General features: G+C 38.1%; 1 protein-coding gene across 10 annotated transcripts in view; it reads left to right on the forward strand.

Annotated features, from left to right (window-relative positions):
- The window catches only part of VTI1A (vesicle transport through interaction with t-SNAREs 1A), a 373,251-nt gene that overhangs the window by 201,322 nt on the left and 145,492 nt on the right, over window positions 1-26,437 (forward strand). For 9 of the 10 annotated variants that reach the window (XR_004060055.1, XR_004060057.1, XR_004060056.1 and 6 more), the window contains 2 exons: window positions 19,404-19,474; window positions 20,459-20,520. Coding sequence is in view for 5 of the 10 variants with exons in the window: in XM_010365925.2 (XP_010364227.1) it covers window positions 19,404-19,474; window positions 20,459-20,520 (133 nt within the window). In the remaining 5 variants the exon portion in view is untranslated. Of the gene's footprint in view, window positions 1-19,403; window positions 19,475-20,458; window positions 20,532-26,437 lie in introns of all 10 variants that reach the window. The other variant, XM_030940904.1, reaches the window with a different exon arrangement.

The following is a 26,437-nucleotide window of genomic DNA, read 5'->3' on the forward strand; positions in this document are numbered from 1 at the left end:
TTATTCTGTCTCACTCTGTCAAGATTTGTTGTTGTTATTCTTTTGGTAGTAGGCTTAGACACATTCTTTCTACTCAGCAGTCTTTTTAAAATTTTTGTTATTACCCTTTCAGTATTTTGAGCCTCCAGCTTTATAATACAGTTTTCAAAATATGGTATTTTGCTTTCAGACAGGAGTTTCATAGGAGATAAAAATTCCTAAATAGATTACCTGATTAACAATTTCTCAGCCTGTATAAAATGTGTAGTGGGTTTGAGTTTGTCAGTGGGTAAAATACATATCTATTAAATAATTTCTTTACTCATCTATTAAGAGGTTTCTGGCTTTACCTGCTGTGTATTAACGAATATTTTATTTTTATTTAGGTATTTGGGTTTTTTTTTTTTAAGGTTTCAGTCACTTTTCCTGTACCTGACGTGGAGAATGGGATTTGCCAGTGATAAATGGGGAAGTTGACTAGCTAACTAATAAAGATTTGTCTTAATCAAGTATGATTTGTCAGAACAGGAGCGCACTGGGGTCAGGGCGCGCGCAATGAATTATACAGCATTCACAGGAGGGAAGGACCCAGCAAGAGACCTCATAAATATGCTGCCATTACCCACTGCTAATTCGTATTCAAAGAGTGCTCTGCACAGCCGGTTTCTAGGTTGCTGAGCTGTTCACCAGTTTCCTGAGCTTTCTGTTTTTGTGAAAAAAGAAGTTTTTATTCTGTTTTGGTATCATCTGGGTTCTCAAGGTGTATCAGTCTTAAAAACTAAGTTGGTACCAATAATTTGAAGTGTGGCTTATTACATTACATCGTAAATAATATTAATCTAGTTTCTACTATGGCTCACACATCATGCTGGACACAGTGCAGAGGAATCAGATATATAAGGCACAATTTCTGCTAGAAGAGTTTTCTGATGCTTTCTTATGATTCTCTTCAAGTATTGTAAATTCAAGTATGGCTACAAGAGGAAAATGCATCTGCCTCTTTGTTAAATATAGTCATGCATTCCTTAATGATGGGGATGCATTCCGAGAAATGCATCCTTAGGCATTTCATCATTGTGCAAATACCATGGAGAGTACTTACACCAATCTAGATGGCATAGGATCCTGCATGCCTAATGTAATGGTCTAGCCTATTGCTCCCAGGCTGCAAACCTGTATAGTATGTTACTGTGCTGAATACTATAGGCAATTGTAACACTATGGTAAGGATTTGTAGATTTAAACAGTAAAAATATGGTATAAAAGATAAAAAATGATCCACCTGGACAGGACACTCACCATGAATATGAATAGAGGTTAAAGGACAAGAAGTTGCTCTGGGTGAGTCAGTGAGTGAGATTGTAAAGGGCGAGGATATCAGTGTACGCTACTGTAGACTTTATAAACACTGGATGCTTTGACTACGCTAAATTTACTTTTTGAATGTTTTTCTTTCTTCAACAATCAATTAACCTTAGCTTGCTGTACCTTTTTTACTTTATAAGCTTTTTAATTGTTTGATCATTTTGTCATAACACTTAGCTTAAAACACATTGTACAGCTGTACAAAAATATTTTCTTTCTTTATATCCTCATTCTATGAGCTTCTATCTTTAATTTTTTTTCCTTTTGTACTTTTTAAACTTTTTTGTTAAAAACTAAGACACAAACACACACATTAGCCTAGGCCTACACAGGGTCAGGATCATCAGTATCACTGTCTTCCACCCGCACATCTTGTCCCACTAGAAGATCTGCAGGGCCAATAACATGCTTGGAGCTGTCATCTCCTGTGATAACAATGCCTTCTTCTGGAATACCTCCTGAAGGACCTGCCTGAGGCTGTTCTACTCTTCAAGTTTTTTTTTTTTAATAAGTGGAAGGAGTACACTCAAAAATAATGATAAAAGCTATAGTATAGTAAATTCAAAAACCAATAACATAGTTGTTTATTATGTTATCCAGTATTATGTACTGTGCATAATTGTATGTGCTATACTTTTATATGACTCGCAGTGCAGTTTGTTTACACCAGCATCACCACAAACACATGAGTAATGCATTGTGCTACAATGTTCAACAGCTACCATGTCACTAGGGATAGGAATTCTCAGCTCTATTATAATCTCTTTAGGCCACCATCCTATACCTAGTCCCTCGTTGACCAAAACATTGTTATGCAATGCATGACCTCTCAGTGAAGAGTTTTGTCCTCTCAGTGAAGAGTTTTCAAATTAAAAGTACTCTTACTATTTCTTGCAGTTCGACGTACATTAAATACAAAGAAGGTATTTTCTCATGTTTCTGCTAAACTTGACTTTCTAACCTATGATTCATACTATTCTCATCTGTTTATATGACTAATTGCTTTGATGAGTTACATTAGTTATTTTTCACCGTCTTTATTTTATAAATTACTTCTTTGATTTGAAGAGGTTATTGTTTCTCTTCTTCATATTGAACAATTATAAGTGATGCTGTGCAGCTCAACCAACATTTAAGGCCACCTCATCTGTTATATCCAGCTGCTGTTGGGATGATGTCCTTCTTGGCCCTGGAAAGTCAGCAAGGGGAGCATTCGTGACTTCAGCACTTCCTTCTTGCTTCAGTGACCTATAAGATGGTTTTTACATGATATTTTAAATATGACAAAATAGTTTCTGATATCTCACTGTCTTAATTGGTAGAAAAATATTGGCATCGTCTCTCTTAGTGGAATAACCCTTCTTCTCTTTTTTTTTTTTTTTTTTTTGAGATGGAGTTTCGCTCTCGTTGCCCAGGCTGGAGTACAGTGGTGCCATCTCGGCTCACCACAACCTCCATCTCCCAGGTTCAAGTGATTCTTCTGCCTCAGCCTCCTGAGTAGATGGGATTACAGGCATGCACTCAGCTAATTTTTGTATTTTTAGTAGAGACAGGGTTTCACCATGTTGGCCAAGATGGTCTCAATCTCTTGACCTTGTGATCCACCCACCTCGGCTTCCCAAAGTGCTGGGATTACAGGCGTGAGCCACCGCGCCCGGCCTGGAATAGCCCTCCCTGTAGCTGATGATTCCAGCCTTTGTTAGCTGAAACTGATGTCCACATTAAAATAACAGTAATAGTAGTAATAATTATTTTTTGGAACTGTGAGTGTACACTTTCGGTGTGTCAAGGAGGAAATGAATGGGCTTTGAATACCAGGTTACCGTCTTACTTCCAAGGATAATTCCTCCAGGAAAGAAAAGGTTGAAATAGAGAGATGGGAAAGTCCACTTCATGCAAGTCTGTTTTATCAAAGGAAAAGTTTTAGCCAAAGGGCTACTACTTGGTATATTTCTGCAAACTTCCCCAGAACATCAGCCTCAGCCAGAAATAGAAAGGAACACACTCCTCTGATAGATCTCTTACCACTTAGAAATTGTCATGAATCCTAACGGGATGTTTAGAGTGGAGTATGGTCGAATATTTGGAATTCTATAGTGATGGAAATTTCTTTCCTTCAGGTGAAAAAAAGAAAAAAACAGGCAAAGAGAAAACAACTCTTTGAATCAAAGACAATGTAAAGGGATGGAAGTATGGTTGTGGCAGTGCTTAGTTAGAACAATGTCTAAACTTCAGCGTAGACAAGCCCTGAGTGAAATCAAAGCCCCCCACTGCCATAACACCATGAAGATTTTCACAAGGTGACGCAGATAAATGGATGGGGAAAACAGACCAGAGCGGACACTTCAGTCCTCAGAAATGAGTGTCCTTCACATTGGCTGTCACTGACTGTCTCAGTGAGTATGCAGTTGTTGTGTGTCTCACAAAAAACAAATGCACAAAATCCTGGAAAGGGAATTGAGGACTCTGAGGGCAGCTCAAAGAGTTAGAGCCAGTTGTGGAGGCTCACGCCTGTAATCCCAGCCCTTTGGGAGGCTGAGGCAAAAAGGTTGCTTGAGCCCAGGAGTTTGAGACCAGCCTGGGCAACATGATGAAACCCCATCTCTACAAAACATTTTTTTTAAAAAGGAGCCAGACATGGTGGCATTCACTTGTGGTCCCAGCTACTCAGGAGGCTGAGATGGGATGATCGCTTGAGCCCAGGAGGTCAAGGTTGCAGTGAGTCATATTCATGCCACTGCACTCTAGCCTGGGCAACAGAGTGAGACCCTGTCTCAAATAATAATAATAATAATAGGCCCACTGGGCATAGGAGGCAGACCATGATGTGTCTGTTGGGCCCTACAAGACTCCCCTTGCTTTTCTTTCGTTGAAGTAATGTTACCGGTGGAGGGTGTCCAGGTTCTTGGCATCTTGAACAAAGAATTGGACAAAATGCACAAACAAAACAAGGAAAGATTTAAGCAACAAAAGCAGAGATTTATTGAAAATGAAAGTACACTCCACAGGTTGGGGGCGACCTGAGCATAGGGACTCAAGAGCCCCATTACAGAATTTTCTGGGGTTTAAATACCCTCTAGAGGTTTCCATTTGTTACTTGGTATACATCCTCTGTAAATGAAGAGGATGAAGTCAAGTTACAAAGTCATTTACTCAATGTACACCCTATGTAAATGGAGAGGATATTTTCTGTCCTAGCTGAAGTGTTTCCATTTGATTTGGTTCTAGGAAGTCAGCAAGAATCAGCCTTATGTCCCCTGTCTCCAGACCCTATTCTCCTGCCTCAGTAAGAGGGAATTTTTTTCATTTTGCTTTGTATTCCTGTCCTTTTATTTGATTGATGACATTCAAAGAGTCATATAATGTCTAGCTTCCTTCTTTGGCATGTGTTTGTGTGAAGTATAACTCCGAATTGCACAACCAGAATGCCTATGATGTTGGCCACCTATGTGCTGGGGAAGGCACAATGCACAACAGTGGCCATGTCATCAGCTTAGGGATCAATATGGCTTGGGTCTTGAATACTGGCCAACCTTGGGCAAATTACTTAACTTCTCTAAGCCTCAGATTCCTTGTCTTTAAATGGGATTAATAATAATCGACTTCATGTGGTGGTTATGAAGATTAAATACAGTATCCATTAAGTGCTTAGCACAGTTGCTAGTATAAAATGAAGCAGTCAATAAATAGTAGCCCAAAATAAAAACCTTTCCCTGGAGGGGAGCATTCATTGCAGTATTTTATACACAGCCCGTAAGCAATAAACTTTTGTTGGATATATATTGAATGTATGCAGTCATTTTTTCATCCCCCAGGGTTTCAACCTACGTGCTTGTTTCCCCCCCCAAAAGAAGTCCCATCCCAACTTGTTAATACTCTTAGGAGGAAGTTTGGTAGAAGACTCCGTTTTAGTGGTTCCCTAATAAAGTCTGTTCAGATATAATTAAAAAATCTTCCTACAATTATGCTAGTAAGTTCAATATACAGCCTGGCTGATGAAGTCTAATAAATTCCCTATTGTATTTAGAAACAATGGTAGCTTTGTTTTATTCTGTGTTTTAGAGACTCCCAATGTCATAGTGCTTGCTAAGAAAAGCAAACAATAAATAAACTTTTTTGTTGTTAGGAGTTTTACTAAAAGAAGTCTCTAAGTGCGTATTTGGTTTTGTACTCTCCTTCTAAGGTCACACTAATACTTCAGTTTATAAAATGAATAATTTTTTAGTATGCTTCACCTGACATTGAGCAGCAGTTGCCATCTAATAAGCAAGATTTTCAAAATCCGTATTTACTAGCCTTTTCTATAATGTCATAAGGATAGCATAAATATTAGGAAACCTTATCTCCTTTTATTTTTTTACAAGACAGTAATTTGAGTTCAGTTTGGATCTTTTACCACACATACATCTCAAATTTAGATATAATAATAAGATCACATCACCTTAAAACTCTGTCAGAATATACCCTACAGTCATCCATTCTTTTTCTTATACTTTTCTCCATTTATTCACTAGTTCCCTTGTCTTGAGTTTTGTTAGTTTCCACCTCTCAAAATGTCACTGTCTAAAACTACAAGTCTCTTCTACGTTAAAGTTTTTGTCTGCCTCGTGATATAGCATAAATTCTCACCCTTCCTCTGTAAATTGCTCTGGCTTATGCGTGTGTGTGAATAAAACTTTATTTACAAAAACAGGCCACAGGCTGGATTTGGCTAAATTGCCCTAGCTTGCCAACCCTTACAGTGGTTCTCAAAACATAGTCTTAGGGAACCAGCATCACCAGCAGCATCTGGATACTTGTTAGAAATGCAACTTCTTCCCCCCCACCCCCCGCCCCCCGACACACACACCTACCGAGTTAGAAATTGTGGATTCAGGGCCCAGCAATCTGTGTTTTCACAGTCTCGCCCTTTCATTTATCAATTGATTTATGCATTATCCACTTCCACAAAAAAGATTTGAAGTATCTTACAATAGATAATCAGGTAGGTGTATCAAGAGCAGAAAAAATTAACCCAGATCAAAAGATAGAAACCAAGGAATAAAGAGAAGGTGGGTGTATGTGTGGTGGGGTGGGGCAGGGGTGGCAGGGCTCCATGAAGACCTAGAGAAATGCTTTAACAATCAAGGATTAAACTCACCCAGGGCTTCCTAGGATTCAGACCAAACAAACATGTTGGGTTGCATAGCTTGCCTCAGTCACTAGTACAAAATGAATTCTGCCCTGTACTGTCCAAATACATATATATATATATATATATATAATGAAGGGGAGGAAGTGTGATGGTGGTCTTTGAATAAGACAAGCTAAGAAATGTGATAAATCCTATTCTTGAAATCAGCCTAAAACTGTATTGATGTATTCCTTGTTTCATAGTTTAAGTAAATCTTATGAGTACCAAAGGCCCAGAGCTAAAAGGGTAAAGATCTGTCCCAGGGCCAGGTATTTTGGACTAGAGAATGTTGAAGAATGAAGGCCAGTGGCCCATAAGAAGGATTTTGACATGACTGACAGACATTTTTAAAGTGTGCCTATCTGTGCCCCATATCTAGGGAATTAGCCTACAATAAGGGCTGCACAACACTGTTTCTTAAAAGCTTCCTAGATGATTCTGGTGCACACTCGCACATGAGAATCTTTGCCAGAGTCTGTGACCTTCAAATTTCAGTCATCTCACTCAGGCCTTTAAAGCAAATACACGCAGAAAATCCGAGAATGAGAGCACTAGCTGGAAGCTGAAAAGTGGAGAACTCAAAAACTTACCATTTGTCAAGTTTCTGTTGTCAATTGAGAAAGGTCCCAGTGCCATAGATCCAGGAGAGCAAGTGGATCTTATCCCCTGTGCCAACCCTGACCAGCTGGAGTTGACTGCCTGGGGTGTTTCGAGGAGAAGGTTTGTGGCAAGGTGTGTTCAGGGCACCACCGTGATTGATGGACTATACCTGCCAGCTGTTTGGTGTTTAGGAGCTGTGGCATGTATGGCATGTGTTTGTTGACCTTATTCTCAGGGTTAGATAAATGAATAGAAGAAATAACATTTTGTTGAAAAATTCAGTAAACTGACTTACTTTCTCTGAATTTTTCTTCCCAAAACCTTTTTTTTTTTTTTTTTTAAAAAAAAAAAAAAAAAACAGGGTCTTTCTCTGTCATCCAGGCTGGTCTGGAACCCTTGGGCTCAAGCAATCCTCCTGCCTCAGCCTCCTGAGTAACTGGAGGTACAAGAGCATACCACACCCAGATAATTTTTTTTTCTTTTTTCTTTTTTTTTTTTCTTTTTTTGAGAGACAAGGTTTCCCTGCATTGCCCAGGCTCATCTCAAACTCCTGGGTTCAAGTGATCCTTGATCTGCCTCAGCCTCCCAAAGTGCTGGGATTATAGGCATGAGCTACCACACCCAGCCTACAAACTTTATTTCTTGAATTTTAAGCCAGCTTTAATGTCAGTCTTCTCACTTCCTCAATTTTCCCTTCTCATGATTTCCTGCAGGATATTTCTTGAAACTTGATCATCCTTGATGTGGTTTGGATCTTTGTCCCCACAAAATCTCATGCCCAAATGCTAATCCTCTGAGTTAGAGGTGGGCCCTGGTGGGAGGTGATTGGATCATGGGGGTGGTTTCTCATGGTTTAGTGCCATCCCCTCGATGCCGTTCTCGTGATAGCAAGGGAGTTAGTTATCGTGAGATCAGGTTGTTTAAAAGTGAGTAGCACCTTCCCCTCACTCTCTTGGTCCTGCTCCTGCCATGTTAAGCCATGCCCACCTCCCCTCTTCGCTTTCCGCCGTGACTGAAAGTTCCCTGAGGCCTCCCTGGAAGCAGAAGCCACTGTGCTTCCTGTACAGCCTGCAGAAGTGTGAGACAGTTAAACCCCTTTTGTGTCTCTGGTTTGTTTTATAGGAATGTGAGAATGGACTAATGCAATCCTTTAGGTAAAAGCGTTGTGTTTCTCACAGCTCAAATATAGCAGCATGTATGTGTAAGGCCTGTTCTCTTCCTGTATCCATTGTCCTCTATTTTTCAGGTTTAATAACTTTACTTTTTCCATCTATTCAATATATCTATACTTTCTTCTCCTATTTTAGCCTAGGTATCTTCTTTCTTTCTGTGTGCTCAGAAGAGTCAAGATATATAAAAATACTATATAAAACATAACATTTTAAATTTATGAGTCAGTGTAAACATTTGTCCAGGCTTTGAGTTAGGGTACACATTAGATTTTTTTTTTAAATATAAGAGGTATAAGAAGATAGTAACTTCTTCCAGATGAGTTCTAAATATTTTGTATGAATCAAAAATAACTCTTTGCCACCCCCCACCTCACACATACATAATATACAAAAATTAAATCAAAATGGATCAAAGACCCAAGTCTCAGAACTAAAACTATAAAACTCTTAGAAGAAAATATAAGGACAAATCTTCATGGCGTGACGTTGGCAATGCATTCTTAGGTATGACAGCAAAAGCACAAGCAACAGAAGAAAAAAACGGATTAGACTTTATGAAAGTTAAAAACTTTTATGTATCAAAGAACACTATATATTGTGTTATAACACTATATACACACACACACACACACACACACACATATGTATGCCTTAAAACAGAACAACAAAAAGATGTGTAGTATTAGGATGCCTTGTCCTCCACATTGTAGTGCATGTTGGTTTTCTTTTTAATTTGTTTTTGTTGTTGTTAATGCAAAGATCAAAGGCCTAGGAGTCGGGAGACTTAGGATCATGGTTGCAGCTCTTCAGATAATGAGCAGCATGATCTGGGTGATCTTGGAGACCTCCACCTCCCAACTTCCCTCATTCTAGTTTGCTCATTTGCTCAATTACTTTATTTATTTATTTGTTTATTTATTTATTTATTTATTTATTTATTTATTTATTTTTTCCAAGAGACAGGGTCTAACTCTGTCACCCAGGCTGGAGTGCAGTGGTTCAGTCATAGCTCGCTGCAGCCTCAATCTCCTGATCTCAAGTGATCCTCCCACCTTAGCCTAACAAGTAGCTGATACCACAGGCATGCCCCACCACGCCCGGCTAATTTTTGCTTTTTTAAGAGATGGTGATCTCACTGTGTTGCCCAGGATGGTCTCAATCTCCTGGCCTCAAGTGATCCTCCCAGCTCAGCCTCCCAAAGCACTGGTATTACAAGCATGAGCCACCACGCCCAGCTCATTTGCACCATTACTTTTACAGCCCACATTTGTTCTAAAAGTCTTTGATTCTATTGTTATAAATTTATAAAGAACTTGACCATATTTTTAAGTTGAGTGGTTCCAATGAACAAAAATTTCCAAAGCACCTGCATATGTCCTATACTGCCTCTTCAAATGCAGTATATACTGAGAGGAATGAGACATGGCCTCATCTTTAAAGCCATTTACAGTATGTTAGAGAAGAATATATAAGCAAGGAGTTACAAACGTCTATTCCTACGGCAGCCAAGCAGGGAACAGAAATGAGTGAAACAGGCCAGCAGGAAGGTAGCAAACTGGATAGTACCTGGCTCTTCTAAAGAGAGAAGCTGTAACTCAGTTCCAGCCTGTGTTTACCAAGTGGGAATGGGGACTCAGTGTTGCCAGATATTCCAAATTTCAAAAGAAACTAGAAGTTTATCATTTTATATGAAACCTGCTGTTTAAAAATTTTTTGCTGTGATTGCCAGCTGGTTCAAAAATGCTTAAAATAGTCTTTCGTAAAAGCAAAAGATGTTTGCTAGCCACTTAAGTCCTGTGGTCCACCCAATAGTGACTTCTCAAACATATAATTAGAATGCTATACATTTAGTGATAGCAATGTGTGCAGAGTTCACAAAGAGTACAAATAGTGATTAACTCGGCTCAGAATGATTTCTAAAAAGCTTTCTAATTACTTTCTAGTCACTTCTCAATTCTTTAAGCACTTTTTGTTTTTTTAGAATGAGTAATTCATTTACCCTGGAGAGCTGGATGACGCTGAACACGTCTCCCTTGTCTGTTAAGTAAATACATGTTTGGTAAATTCCACAAGTGAGCCTTTGGAATGTGTTTTGACAGTTTTGCCCATTCAGGTTTTCTGCTCCTTCATCTCCTGGCTTTTTTTTTACAGGCTTTATTGAATTGTGAAAAAGGGATGTCCTTCCTGCTGCTCAAGTCTCATTTTATAGAATAGAATGGATTCATTCTCATTTTTGAATGGAGCTATAATTAACATGGTTCCTTTTGTTTAACAACCTCAATTTACATAGTACCTGCTCATTCCGGAGCGTCATTATTGCTAGCACAGCTTCATTGACTGATGTCTGAGGGCTCTGGGAATAGTGTTTGTTAATTATCTGCAACAAACCAGGTAACTAAGGGGAGGTTCTGCTACTATGACTTTGATGAAAGTAGCACTGATGATTTTTTTAATTGCTTAATGATAGATTTGATCATCTTAAAGCAAAATAGAACACATACTCAGCTACTGAGAAGGTAGTGTTAAATCGTAATTGCTTACACACACACACACACACACACACACACACACACACACACACACACGTAGGCCCTGCATGGTCTTTTGCTGTATTTCTTTAAGAATGTATTAAGTTTACCTTCAGTCGATATCAATGTGTAATTTTTTTTTAATAATGTCATCATCAAAGTGCCTGTAAATATTTTATAGTACATAGTAAATGCTAATGTCCTCAGAGGCCAAGCAGTACTGTATGAAGCAGTCTAATGTTGGGGACTTAGACAAAATGGAAACAATATGATCTGCTTAGAAGCATTGAAGTTTCTATTGTTCTGGGTTTTTTAAAACGTTATTCTTGGGGCAGGATGGGAACACATCTCTGGGCCTAATTTGGCCCCGTGCTCTAGTTTTCTTATGTGCTCTCTGGAGAAAAGGCGGCATTCAGTGTTTACAGTGACTGAATTCTAATTTGTTGTTGTTGTTGTTGTTGTTGTTGTTGTTGTTGTCAAGACAGAGTCTCACTCTGTCACCCAGGCTGGAGTGCAGTGGCACAATCTCGGCACACTATAACCTCTGCCTCCCGGGTTCAAGCAATTCTCCTGCCTCAGCCTCCCAAGTAGCTGGAACTACAGGCACGTGCCACCATGCCCAGCTGATTTTTGTGTTTTTGCTAGAGACGAGGTTTCACCCTGTTGGCCAGGATGATCTCGTTCTCTTGACCTCGTGATCCGCCCACCTCAGCCTCCCAAAGTGCTGGGATTACAGGTATGAGCCACCATGCCCAGCCCAAGTTCTAATATTTTAAAGCCAAGGGGCACTAAAGATCATCTAGTCTAAGACTCTCATTTTACATTTGAGCAAACTGAGGCCCAGAGAAAGGGAATGTTTTACCTAAATTAAACCCCAAGTGAATACTTCTTGATTTCTTTGAGTGTGTCTTAAAGACAAGGGAATTTGGAGATCATTTTAGAGATGGTTGTATTTCTGCATTCTCCAATACGGTGACCACTAACCACGTGTAGGTACTAAGCACTTGAAATGTGGACAGTGCTACTGAGGAACTAAGGTCCATTTTATTTATTGAAATTTAAATAGCCCCATGTGGCTAGTGGGTACTGTATTATATTGGAGAAAGAAACTCAGAAATTAAGCTTTTTATCCCTAATTTATTACAGCCTACCTTAAATCAATATGCTACTTTACATATAACTCAAGAGCCAGTCAACAGTATACTTTCTGTTTACCTCCTCTTCATCTTTTGTGCTTCGGTTTTCATACATTTTGCTTCTGCATATGTTATCACTATTTTTATTTTAAACAGGTAATTACTTTGAAAGAATATAAGAGAAAAATAAATGCTTTTATTTTTATTTTCTTATTTATTTATTTTTGAGACAGGGTCTCACTCTGTCACCCAGGCCGGAGTGCAGTGGCATGATCTTGCCTCACTGCAACCTCCGCCTCCTGGGTTCAAGTGATTCTCCCACTTCAGCCTCCCGAGTAGCTGGGACTACAGGCATGTGCCACCACACACAGCTAAGTTTTTGTGCTTTAGGCTAGAGATGGGGTTTCACCAAGTTGGCCAGGCTGGTCTTGAACTCCTGACCTCAAGCGATCCACCCTCCTCGGCCTCCCAAAGTGCTGGGATTATAGGCATGTACCATCACCTGGCTAATTTTTGTAGTTTTAGTAGAGATGGGGTTTTGCCATGTTGGCCAGGCTGATCTAGAACTCCTGGCCTCAATTGATTCACCCACCTCAACCTCCTAAAATGCTGAGATTACAGGTGTGAGCCACCATGCCTGGTCTGCTTTTATATGTATCCACAGATTTACCATTTCTGGTGTTCATCATTCTTTCTTGTACATCCAGGTTTCCATCTAGTGTCATTTCCCTTGAGCCTGAATAATTTCCCTTAATATAACCTGCAGTTTACTTCTGCTGGGTAATATTTTTTGCTTATCAAAGAATATCTTTATTTCACCTTAATTTTTGAAGGCTATTATTGCTGGATATGGAATAATAGAATGACCTTTTATTTTTTCTTTTAGCACCTTGGAATGTTGCTCCATTGTATATTTGTATTGTTTCTGATGAAAATTCAGCCTTCATCCTTATTATTGTTTTCCTGAATATGTCTTTTTTTCTAAGATTTTTTTTTTTTTTTTTTTTTTTTTTTTTTTGAGAGGAAGTCTAGCCGTGTCACCCAGGCTTAGCTAGAGTGCAGTGGTGCAATCACGACTCACTGCAACCACCGTCTCACAGGTTCAAGTAATTCTCCTGCCTCAGTCTCCCGAGTAAAGTCGCTGGGACTACAGGCACCCACCAACATGCCCAGCTAATTTTTGTATTTTTAGTAGAGACAGGGTTTCGCCATGTTGGCCAGGCTGGTCTTGAACTCCTGACCTCAGGTGATGCACCTGCCTTGGCCTCCGCAAGTGCTGGGATTACAGGCATGAGCCACTGCACCCAGCCAAGATTGTAAATTTATCTTTAGTTTTCAGAAATTTGACTGTGACATGACTAGGTGTGCTTTTTATTTCTCTTGCTCAGAGGTTCTTAAACTTCTTTGATCTGTGGATCAGCTTTTAAAAAAATACAGATTGGAAAAGTTTGACTATTAGTTCTTCAGATATTTATTCATACCTTTTTTTGTCTCTAATAATCTCTTTTTCTGGTAGTCTAATAACATGTATGTAAGACCACTTGTTATAACCTCACAAGTTATTGATGCTGTGTTCATTTTTTTTAACTTTTTTTCCTCTTTCAGTTTGGATAATTTCTATTAACTATGTTCATGTTCAGTGATCCTTTATTCTATAATGAAGGATATTCTATTTGGTACACCTAGTGAATTAATTTCAAATGTTGTATTTTTATTCTAGAATTTTATTTGGTTTCTTTTAGAGTTTCCATTTGTTTCTTGATAAACTCATATTTTCACCAATTATGTTTACCTATTCCTATAAATTATTTAACACAATTATAATAGTTCTAAAATCTTCATCTGCTAACTGTAGTGACTAGGATCTATTGGTCTACTCATATAGACTGTATTTTCTCTTGATTATTCTTCTTTCCTGTTTTTTTTTGCATGTCACAATTTTATAGTATTCCACACACTGTATAAAAAAGAACAAGGGAATCTGAAAGGTAACATCCTGGGTTTGTTATACATACAAGATAACATTTTACTCTTATCTTGTATTTAGATAATAGAAGGATCTGATTCTCCCAAAACTTGAGTTGGTGCTGAGCTGAAGCTATAATAAGATTGGATTCATCCATGATTAGTGCACTTCCAACCTGTGTTTATGCTGCTTCTTACAAACAAACAAAACATATTGTCAACGTTTGAGCTGGGAGTTGGTTGATCTGCAGTTTCAGATATTTTTTGGTTCACCTTTAGACTCAACTCTGACAGCGTCTTAAAATATAAGCACACAAGAATGCGTGAGAATATGTGATTTCTCTTTATTGACCAGCTCCACCTTTATTCCCTCTTATTTGGCAGATTTGAAGATTTGGGGAGAAATATCAGACCAAGCAATTTGTTTTTGTGTTTAGAGTTCATCTAGATTCCATTCTGTTTTGTAAGCCTACATCATCATTTAACGTTTGACTGATTCCTCTCATCCCTGTAAATTCTATCCATGGCAGGCTCATTCTCAGAGCAGGCACTTGCCCTATATCAAACTTGGTATCGAAGTTGCCACACCTGTTTGCTCATACACAAAGTACTTGTTTCTCTCTAGAATTCATCAGAACTTCTTTGCATCTACTTACTTCCTCCAGAAAAGTTTAGTAATTATTTTGTCTGGGTTTTTCTTGTTTCCATGGGAATGGTTATTTGCATCTTTCTATGGCATCTTTCTACATCCTAACTGGAAGCAGAAGTTCCTCACGTCTTAGGTTGTCAAATAATGAAAGATGTTGAAAGAACTCTCTTTCCATTGTTGTATTTTTCCAGATATCAGGAATTCAAAAGGCTCTTCATGCCCGAGTAACATCAATACAGAGGATAACCTAGCTATTCAGGGCATGAGAGCAGAGTCAGTGCCCAGGAAGCTATGCTAAATGCCGAAGAGTGACTGATCCAACCACTCCATGATCAGATCCCTCCTGAGAAAGCTGTATGTGAATCCCTCTGCTTCCTGAAGCAGCACGTTTTCTACCTTTATTAGATTCTGTGGCCAGAAGTTCCCAAGTCATGTCCAAAATTCAGCGCTCCAAACTGTGAGGACATATTACTTCAAGGTTTTTCATCTGGTTGGTGTTCTGCAATACATATATGAAAACACATGCTTCAGTATAGCTCTTTTGCAGAACTCCTGCACTTCACAAAAGTCCCTGTATGCAAACAATAGTTGTGTAACTGTGAATGCCTTTTATCTGCTACTAAAATTGCTGGTGAAGTTTTCAAGTGCCAGAAGATACCCTTACCTTCTCTTAGTCCTTTAAAGAAGACCCAACTTGCTATTTTCGCTTTTTAAAATAATTTGTTGGAAACCACATTCTTAACAAAGTTTATAAAAAGAAAATTAAATAAATATAGGTGTGCTGAGGAATAATCACTGTCTTCTGGAGAGTGTCCTGCATATTCCATAATGACTACTTTTAAAAATATTTTGAATGTATCAAATGGGACATTTCCTGGTGAATTAGATTTGAGGCTCCTTCCCTTTCAGCCAGTTTATAACATGATGTGAGCTTCAGTAAGTCCTAACTTCTTATAGAGAATATTTTAATCTGCTCACCTCCAAAATACAGGTCTTATAATTTTTTTTTTTTAAAAAAAGGGGGTTCATTCATATTAGTCTTATGTTAGACTTATACTATTGTTCAGATGGTATTATTATTTTATGAGTGGAGAGACATGATGCTTTCAGTGATACAAGTTCTTCAAAGTAAGTCTTATTTTCATGATGTCAGGCCAGTCCTTCAGGAGATATCTTGCTAGATTTGAAGTTACCTGCTCCTTTCTCAATTTCTTTATGGGACAGGAAAGTATTCAATGGCTATTGTGTATATCTTCCAAAAAGATTGAAAAGTAAAGGAAATGTTAGCCAAAAACCCTTTTGCACATGTGTTTATCTATAAAAAGGGGCTATGGATCAAGGATATGATTGATTCTGGGTAACTGTAAAAACGAAAATTCATTTTATGTGTTTGAGAGCTCTACTCCCAGGATGATTCCCAGGACCACTGTGGAAAGGAGAGAAGTGCAGGAAGGAGCTCTTCCTTCCAGGAATTCATTTATCATGCTCGTACTGACATGGAGAATTCCAGCATACACTGTCAGTTTTCATTGCCTTGTTATGCTTCTCATTGTTTCTTAATCTCAAGAAGACCCTCACAGTCAACAAGTACACTATTTATAAAATTTATGATTTCTCAAATTAGTTCAAGAGCAGCAGTATGGCTGTTCCATTCTCAAGGCACTATGGAAAGTAAAGAACTGAAAATTTCAATCTCACATCTGCCGTTGGCTGAGGCCTCTGAGCTTGTGTTCTTTCTATTATGGTGTTTTTGGTGAATGCTTACCTCTTCAGTTAAATTATTCAAGAAAAATAAACCTAACAATGTTTCTAATTATTTAATGAAATAATCGCCAAACCAAAGATAGTCTGTATTAAAAATAATCCCTCTAATTTGTTGTCTTGATTTGTTTTGGTTCGACTAGAAGAGTGGGCCCCACAGTGGAAAAGAAAAACCACATAACTTTCTTTACATGAATTCTTTTTTTCATTCCATAATAGTAATCACTGTAATATATTTGGCCTGAAATTTTCTTTATTAGAGCATTAAAATGGAAGATAGCAAGCAAGAAATGAAAAAAGAATTGTGTTTCCAACAGTGCATGGCATTTGGGTGTTAAGACCGGGATGCATACATTCTTGCCAATATCTCTTCTCTTGCTAGATCGAGTTAGTACTTGGGATGCTGAGCTGTGTCTCGGGAGGCAAGGAGATTGTGAGAGTGGTTTATAACTCCTGAAAAGACCCAGATCTTTACTTCTTGTTTGTTGATTCCTTCAGTAGCAGACCGTAGGTCCACTCAGAGTTTTCTCCTCGGCGAACCTGATAAAATGATGAATCTATTGCCTGCTTTCTGATGTCAACTTCTCCAGTGCTACACTGGATGGACTTTAAGAGCAAGAATAGGTCACAAACCTGACACATACTTTAATTCTTTTATTTATTCATTCTTTCCACAGATACTTACTGGGGATACGATACTGGCCACAGACACAATAGTAATAACCTATTTCCTCTTCGTTTTAGATTACATGTTATAATACCATCAATCTGAACAGGAGAAAATATGATATAAATAGCATGTTGCTGAAATAATTGCAGTGTTCATGGTGCTCATATATGTTAAAGGTTTTAAGTGAAAAATGAATTATAATTGCTATATTATGTTGATAAAAGAAATCCAATGTAACAGTAATAACAGTATGACAAAATTGAATATTGTCATGCAAGAAAAGAAAAAAATTCAACTTCAGTTACTTCCTCCTTCTCCATTATTGATATCATCTTCCACTGCTGTGATGCTTCCACTGGGAGCCACATATCTTACCCAATTTTACCTTAAGGATGAATTGTATGGGGTTAATAATAAAGAACTGAAATAAGTCTAAGAGGAGCTACTATACTGAGAAAGAATGTTAAAAATGTGTATGCTGTCAAAAATATATTTATGCTAGTGCATGTAACTGTTTTCTATGAGTTGGATTTTCTGTCATGAAAGGAATATGCAGTGGTTTTTCTAATGTGCCTTGAAACACAAACTCTTCTGATAACACTTGTCTGTAACTCTTCTGTAACACTTCTTTAACTGCTTAATCCTTACTGCTGGCATGGAAGCTCCATGAGTGCAAACGCTTGATGTTGTTTGCTGGCCATATCCCTGGCACCTGTACCTGGCACACAGTGGGGACTCAATGATTCTTTGTTGAATACTCTGAATCTTACATACTATTTCATGACATGCCTTTATATGGTACCCTATAGCTTCCACAACATTTTATCTTAGGCTATCTATCTCGTTGTATCATAACATCAACTTGGTGAGAAAGACAGGACAGATATTTTTTCCTGTGAATAAAATGGCAGCTCAAGTGGGCTATAGCAGGGCTAAGATAGGAGAGTGGCAAAGTCATAATAGCCCATTGATGTTCCTGATTGAATGATGATCAATCAATCATCATTCAATAAATGCTTATTATTGTTGTAGACCAGTCACTGTGCTAAATATTGTAACTGAATTACCTTATTGAACTCTTACCACAAGCTCATGATATAGTACTATTATTATTAATATTCCCATTTATGGATAAACTGAGGCACAGTGAAGTTAGCCACACAGCTAGTAAGGGCCAGCACTGGGACTTTGGCTCAGGCAGTGTGAGCTCACAGCCAAAGCTCTCAATGTGGCCTAACTACTGCTCTACATTTTTAGGGTGTCCTTTAAAAAAAGCCTAGCAGTGTACATGTATGAGCCAAATAACTACCATGGTGACTTCTTACTGACTTCATTAAATTATTTGTTATTATTATAATAGGTGCTTGTTTGAATGCTTCTATATGTCTGTAAGCCAGAGATGATTGTTGTTATAGGTATGAGTAAAGAGACAATGCAAGAGGGAAAAGGAGAGAGAGATGTAGAACAAGGTAGTCAGGTTGCCAAGATTATAAGAGAGGCATCCTTCTAGTATGGAATAAGGCACCTCCCAGGTAATGGGGAATGAGTCTGAAAATGATTTATTCAAGGCAGCTGGTTATCTGTGAGGTCAAGCCATACCTACTGTCTTCTAAAAGGGTCTGCAGATTGGAGAAGAGACTGCCTAGTGTCAACCAAATAAGATGATCATGGCACGGGAAAACCTCATTAGAACTCAGCAGTATGGCTTTTTAATGAATGTTCTAAATTGCCTATAACAGTATAAGGGTTTCAGAGTTCTGGGGTGAAAACACTGTCTCCAGCATGAGCTGTCTTCAACTACTTGAGAAGGAATGCACCTCACCTTGAGTTGACTCAAGTACCTACAGCCGCTGATAACACATTAAATGAGCCCTTGCCTTGAAGAGAGCAGAAGCCTAGAGACAGTTCACTACCAATAAGCATATGTAGGTGAGCATATGAGGATTACTTGTGCAGGGCGAATACACTAAAATTAAAATTGTTCTAAATGGAGTCTGACATACATGTGCAAAATGAAAGGGGAAAGGAAGAGCAGAATCATTAACATTACTTATAACCTGTAAAAACCAACAGCTAAATTCCATGATGGCAAAATAGACTAATGGACATCAGATCTCCTCCACCTTTGCTGATATTTGCTGGAGTGGCCTGGGCAAGACGTCATCTCTAAGTCATTATTCTCATGTTGGTTATGTTCTATAGGTCAAATATCTAATTATACCTAAGATAAATAGACACATTTATCAAATACTGTTTATATTTTTCAAATACATGAATTGAAATACGTGTCTAATGTATAATGCATGCATGCTACTTTAACATTTTATGTCATTTGGGTACTTCTGAGAGTTATTCTCATGTGCACTCCAAGTCATTTTTCCTTACTCAGATTTTCTTTTCCATAGAGCAAATTGGTCAGGAGATGTTGGAAAACCTTAGTCATGACAGAGAAAAGATACAGCGAGCACGTGAAAGAGTAAGTACAAGTGATACAGTTTTTTCACATATGCAGTAAATGAAGACATAAATGAAAGGCATTGGGACATAAACAATAGCAATTAGGTAGATACATGTATCTAAGGTGAAAGAGGGTGTAAGGTCTGTGGAAAGGAAAAGACAGAGAGTGACATGGAGCAAATAGCAGCAGACTCTATGTCCCCATCCCAGAATGCTCCCAGGTGGGTATTTTATTTACTACTTATAGAGAAGGTCACTGAGGGAGATTTTGGAGCATGTTCATCTTTTAGAGTGAAAACTATAGAATTATTGGTGGTCATCTTTTCTCAATTCATTTTATTTTTATGTTTTTAGGACTTTGCACATTCATAAGTTGCAGATGAATTACCAAATATTTATGAAATTTTTTCAGCCTGTGCTTTGCTTTTATATCCGGTTCTAGTATCCAGCTTAAAGCTCCCAAGATTACCTCTCATGTGTCATTCTCCAAATATAAGAATTTTCCATGTTTGTGTAGCTGTCAGAAATGTATTTGTTTTTGTATATTTGAACATTTTTATTGTTTGGATTTTCTTTTTTTTTTTTTTTTTTTTTTTTTTTTTTTTTTTTGAGATGGAGTCTCGCTCTGTCGCCCAGGCTGGAGTGCAGTGGCCGGATCTCAGCTCACTGCAAGCTCCGCCTCCCGGGTTCACGCCATTCTCCTGCCTCAGCCTCCCGAGTAGCTGGGACTACAGGCGCCCGCCACCTCGCCCGGCTAGTTTTTTTGTATTTTTTTAGTAGAGACGGGGTTTCACCGTGTTAGCCAGGATGGTCTCGATCTCCTGACCTCGTGATCCGCCCGTCTCGGCCTCCCAAAGTGCTGGGATTACAGGCTTGAGCCACCGCGCCCGGCCTATTGTTTGGATTTTCTATCATGAAATAAATTGTCACTTGCCATGCACTTTAGAAATAATCTAATTGCATGAACTTTTGTTTTGTTTTAACATTGCTGTTCTTCTTGCAGCTTCGGGAAACAGACGCTAATTTGGGAAAAAGCTCCAGGATTCTGACGGGGATGTTGCGAAGGTAAGAGCAAGGTAGGGACCTATCTTTCTCTCTGTCTCTTTTTAAAAATATTATGTTTTCATTCAATTGCAACAGGGCATATTACATGTTTTTGAGCTTCTGCTCTTAGTGCCCTGTGTCAGGACCCGTTTGAAATAGTAAAGCACTGATATTAACTCTTGTTTGGACAGGGACACATCCTAACACAGATTAGAGAGAAGGCTTGAGCTAGGGGAGTAACCTGAAGCTATGGAAAAAATTAGGGTTAGACATGAAGTGTTTTTTCATAGCCTGAGGAAGGCCCCATGGCAGGAGCAGGCTGATTTTATTTTCTGTTTTGATGGCCTCCTTCTCATGGAGGGAATGCAGACCTACCATTTTCAGGAGCACGGTTGCTGTTAGCTTTGCGCTCTGTTGCCTTGTTTTCATTTCTTTAAGTGACACTGTTTGGGGAAACATTTCTGTTTTATGTATACACTGAAAGATGATTTATAAAGCATCAAGATTATCTGAATAATATGTGCTAACAAACAAATGTTCATGTTTTATATGTGTAACTCAACCTTGATTCATGAAAAATATGCTAAATAGTATGAGGAAATAAATGAATGAATATAGGTAATGTTCTTATAAGTACATTCAACGCAAAATTATTTCACATTCAGAATCGACCACGTAAGAATATCATCTAGCATGCCTGTCAGTTTGGAACTGTGGATAGAAAAGTGAATGAGAAACATTGAGAATGGCCTCTGGAGTGGCTTAATTAGAATTTTTAAGAAGGAAATCTTTATAGTTGATACTATAAAGACAACCATCTAAAAATAACTAAAGTCTTCTCTGATCACGTATCCATATACAATAGTTTGCTAAAAGTATGTTTGCCGTGTTACAGATTTATTACATAAGAACCAATCAAATGTCTAGTGGTTTGGTCTTCAAGACTGATAAGATTTTTCTAAGCAGCCTGACCAGTAGCAAGCCTAAAGTTCCTGGGACATTTCCAGCCAAGGCTGGCATAATGTGACATTCCTCCTCGTTTTCTTGGACCCCAACTCCTAACTCAGAATCATAAGCCATCAAATTCTCTGATTAAGAGTACTAGGCAAATGGCCTAAGAAAAACTCAGGATTCAGAGAGAAGGGTAGTGGTGATTGAAAGGAATCTTCCAATTTTTATTTTTATTGTCTTCAGTGCCTATAGACAATAAAAAAGAAAGGAAGGGGAGGGAAAAACCTCTGTTGCTTCCCTGGGAGGGCTCCTGCATCGTGAGCTGTAACGAATATTCTGCATATGTCTCCATTTTGTCAAATCTCATTAAAGAGTCCTCCTGCTTTATGTCAATTGAGCTGTCCAGAAATCATTCATCATTTTTAGTGTAAAAAAAATGATGTGGTTATTTAAATAATGTCATATTAATGTTAAAGTTCAGCTGTCATTTAATGGTATGGCTTAATCAGATGTAGCATTTAGGAAAAATAGTTTATGCGGGCTCCACGTGGCTTTCAGGTTGGCAGATTCAAATAAGGATTTATGGGTTTCGAAACCAATGTATTTCTGTCCGTGTTTCTGCTTGATGTACCTCACCCTTTAGTGCAGGACACTGCAGACAGTTATTTCAACAAATAAAGCATCTCCTGATATTGTGTTTGAATAAATTTGCAAGTCATTTGGAGAGGGTAAAGCACAAACAACTTCGGCAACCTTTGACTGGGCTTTCTGTAGGGAAATCATCATAACGTGGTTGTTTCAGAAGCCTACGGAAGAAAATTACTCTGGTGAAATCTACATGGGGTTCTCTTTGTAGGCAAACTCAGTCAATCACTGACTCATCTTCTTTTGGGATGTATCTAGAGTATGAACAGAAATAAAAATTCCCAGATGGACATCACCTTGCTACATCTGAACCAAGGGTACGCTTAAGTCCACCGGTTCCACCTGTTCGTATGAAAAACATCGTATGACAACGTTTTTCACTAGGCACAGCTGGGATCTTGGTATTAGCCAGGATATTCAGATATTTTCAACCAATGCCTTAACCTGGCAATGGTCTCTGGGGACCAAATGCAGTGGTGGTTTTGTTTTAGTTTCTAATTACTGCCCCATATGATATACAATGTATTTTGGACTTGGGAAAAGGCACAAACATTTTACCAACCTCTCTGCTTCATTATTTTGGTTATATCGTAGAAAAGCTCTCTGCAGAGAAATAGAGGCAGGGTTTATGTACCAAAGCCTCTTATTGAATGCTCTGATTTTGCTTTCCCTGTTACATCCCTCCCATTCATATGGCTTTCGCTTCAGCCCTGGTGAGCTTGTATTTCAGAAAGAAAAGCCACATTCTCTTACTATTCTTCTTACCAAAACTGCATAGCTATGTCATGTGTCAGCAAGCGCTTCTGATTTAGGAAATGCTATGATATTGAATCATGTGCTCATCTGCCACCTTCACAAATGTGTAAAAGAAATGAATGTCCTCTTTGTGCAGTGCGAGCATTTACCTGCATAAAACATAAGCTTAATTATTTTCATATGATAAATTCTGTGTGACTGAAAATAGTTAAATATTCTGTAGTATACCAAACCAAGGAATTACTTTGTTTAAAAGAAAGATTGCAGGTTATTTTTTAATTCTTTTAAACCTTGATTGTTCTCAAATTTGTAAAGTGAACAAAAATGGCTTGGCATGGCTCCTCATTTGAGCCATTTTACGTATGGTCTTTTGTGAAGACAGGTGAAAACACTGTTCCATTGGTACCAAGATCTGTGCGTATGTCCACTTGATTATCTGTAAAACTGACCAAAAGGAGTTGGGGAAATCAAAATGAGTAAACAACAAAATTAAGTTTATAAAATCCAGCAGCCACTAAATAATCATCTACCACTCATGCTTTTTAATCTTTTTTTAATGTCAAATAAGATAAACATCTATTTCCTTCCTTCTTTCCTTTCTTCTTTTCTTTCTTCTGCTTATTCATTTCCTTAGTAAATATTTAATGTCTGTACGCCAGGGCTGGGGATCCTGAAATGAACCCAATTTTATCCTCACTTTCAGAGTACTTTAGTGTAGTAGAAGACATATGCATAAAAATGTACTATGGAAATTCACAAAATTAACAGATTCTCAAGGCAGCTATTGAAGATCCCACAACTGCAGTTAGTCCTTGCTGGTCATTAAAAGGGACACGAGGAAAACAAATAACTAATAAAAAAATACGAGTTAAATGGCTATAAAGCCAACATGTTTGGAAAAAAACTAGAGAAATAGAAAATGGTATATGGAATCATTACAAACAAATTTTGAAAAGAACTAAGGTATGCAAAAAAATTGACATATAATATGTAATTTAGTGAGATAGCAACTGATTCAACCAAAAAGAAATTGCTCTTCGTGTAAGCATGCCATATTACCAAAAGAAAGAAAACAAAGGAGAAAATTGGTCAATTCAAAATTATAATAGTCAAAGTCCACATCAGAACACAGCTATGACTGATTTCCTGGAAAGTAATTTTTCTTCTATTCTGACATAAGATGGAGAGTTATCAAAGGACAAACCGTTCATTTCCTAACTCTGTAGACAGAGTTTACATAAAGTGGAATTCAGATAATAATGAAAATGGTCATGAAACAAATGACCATTTATGTTGTAACTGGGTCCAATAAATGGATTTTTTCATTGACTTTCACAAAATTTGATTTTTATAATTGGCTGTCTTAAAGTGTCACAGTATCACTAGGAGGCTGAAATGTTTCTCTTCATATGTATGTATTGATGTGTGTGTTTGTATGTGTATTTTTTCTATACCTTTGAGCAGAAAGTCTTACTCGTTCAAACTGTTGGCAATCAGTACAAATGAAAATTAAGATTTTCAAAATTCAGAGTCAGAATAAAAAGAAATCATGATTCTATTTCCTTTTACCTCTGAAGAGTTAATGATTGATCACTAATTGTATATTTGTTTCTAAAAGTACATGAACAATGCCTCAGGAATGTAACAAAGTTATAGTTTAAGAGCTCCACTGACAAAAATTTACAGGATAGGCCGAGCGCAGTGGCTCAAGCCTGTAATCCCAGCACTTTGGGAGGCCGAGACGGGCGGATCACGAGGTCAGGAGATCGAGACCATCCTGGCTAACATGGTGAAACCCCATCTCTACTAAAAAAAATACAAAAAACTAGCCGGGCGAGGTGGCGGGCACCTGTAGTACCAGCTACTCAGGAGGCTGAGGCAGGAGAATGGCGTGAACCCGGGAGGCGGAGCTTGCAGTGAGCTGAGATCCGGCCACTGCACTCCAGCCTAGGCGACAGAGCCAGACTCCGTCTCAAAAAAAAAAAAAATTGTACATGATATGTTACTACTTTACCTTGGCTCCTCTGCGGCATTGTATATGCTGGCAAAGTGCTTATAAAAAAAAAAAAAAAGGCATCAGCCAGGTGTGGTGGCTCACGCCCGTAATCCCAGCACTTTGGGAGACCGAGGCAGGCAGATCACTTGATGCCAGGAGTTCAAAACCAGCCTGGCCAACATGGTGAAACCTCACCTCTACTAAAAAATAGAAAAAAATTAGCCGGGTGCAGTAGCTAATAATCCCAGCTACTTGGGAGGCTGAGGCATGAGAATCACTTCAGCCTGGGAGACGAAAGATTGCAGCTAGCCGAGGTCGCACCACTGCACTCCAGCCTAGGTGACAGAGTGAGACTCCATATGAAAAAAAAAAGAAAAGAGAAAGAAAAGAAGAAATGGTATAGATGATTGTTTAACACCTATTCTGTTTGACAATCTCAAATCAAATAATTTCCTCTCTCCCCCACACTACCTATATTTGCCCCCAACTATTTACACACACACACACACACACACACACACACACAGAGATTGTTTCCTTCAGAAAGTGAATTTTGTTTATCCTTCCAGTATGAGTATGGCTCACTTCCTTATGCATGGAGCTGCTCAGAGGTCTTTTGTAACTAATCTGTAATATAAACAAAACAGACAGTATTAAATGCAGTTGACCTAGCTGACACCATTCACACAATATTATTTAATACGCATATTTTTGTTAGAGTTACTTTTGAGTTAGCCTGGGGAATCATTGCCACCTATCATTGCTATCACATTTTACATTTTAAACATAGTCTTTGGTAGAGTGACGGGTAAAACATCTGGAAAGCTTAAATGCACTGTGAGAATGATTCCTGAGAGTAAATAGACCAGGAATGCCAATGCAAGATCTGTAAGCTATAGAAATAAAAATTTTAAAATAAAAACAGGTTTATTCTTACATATGCCATGGCTAGATGTTTAAGCTTCTTTTAAAAACTCATTCTTCTTTCTCCTTCATTTTGCCCAGGAAGCATTCTGTTATATTCTAATTGTTCTTATTACAATGTCTGAAAATTCAACAGTAGAGAGTTTTCAAGACTTGTGAGAAAAATGTCCTTGAAAATGTGCTGTCAATTTTTAGGCACTGAAGAAAGTACCTTCTCTCATAGTACCTTGCATTTATATTTTTACATCTCTATCTCTATCTCTTTTTCTTTTCTCTGTTTCTCTCATTCCTCTTTCTCAGCACATTTTACTTACTGGTGATAAACTTGGGCCCTGACCTGAATTAGTGTAGCAAAATCTCAATGTCTAAACTATTCTTCAGCTTTTAATCAAGCGCTTATTCTTTCAGAATAAAGTGATTAAATTTCCAATAGATTCTTTGGACTTAACAGATTTAAAATCTGAGCTAGAATAATGCTACAAAGAGATTTTTTAAATCTTGGTCCTTTTTGTGTGCATAAGTTTATTTCTGTACACTTGACTCATTGCCTTTGTCCTATGACCTCTTCAACGCCAGCATGGGTAACATTTTTACCAAACCAAAGAATAGCTTTGGATTTGCTTATATGTTTCTCTTTAATAACATGCTGTGCCTTTAAACATAGAA

This window comes from Rhinopithecus roxellana, chromosome 11, assembly GCF_007565055.1.
Source record: "Rhinopithecus roxellana isolate Shanxi Qingling chromosome 11, ASM756505v1, whole genome shotgun sequence".
NCBI lineage: Eukaryota > Metazoa > Chordata > Mammalia > Primates > Cercopithecidae > Rhinopithecus > Rhinopithecus roxellana.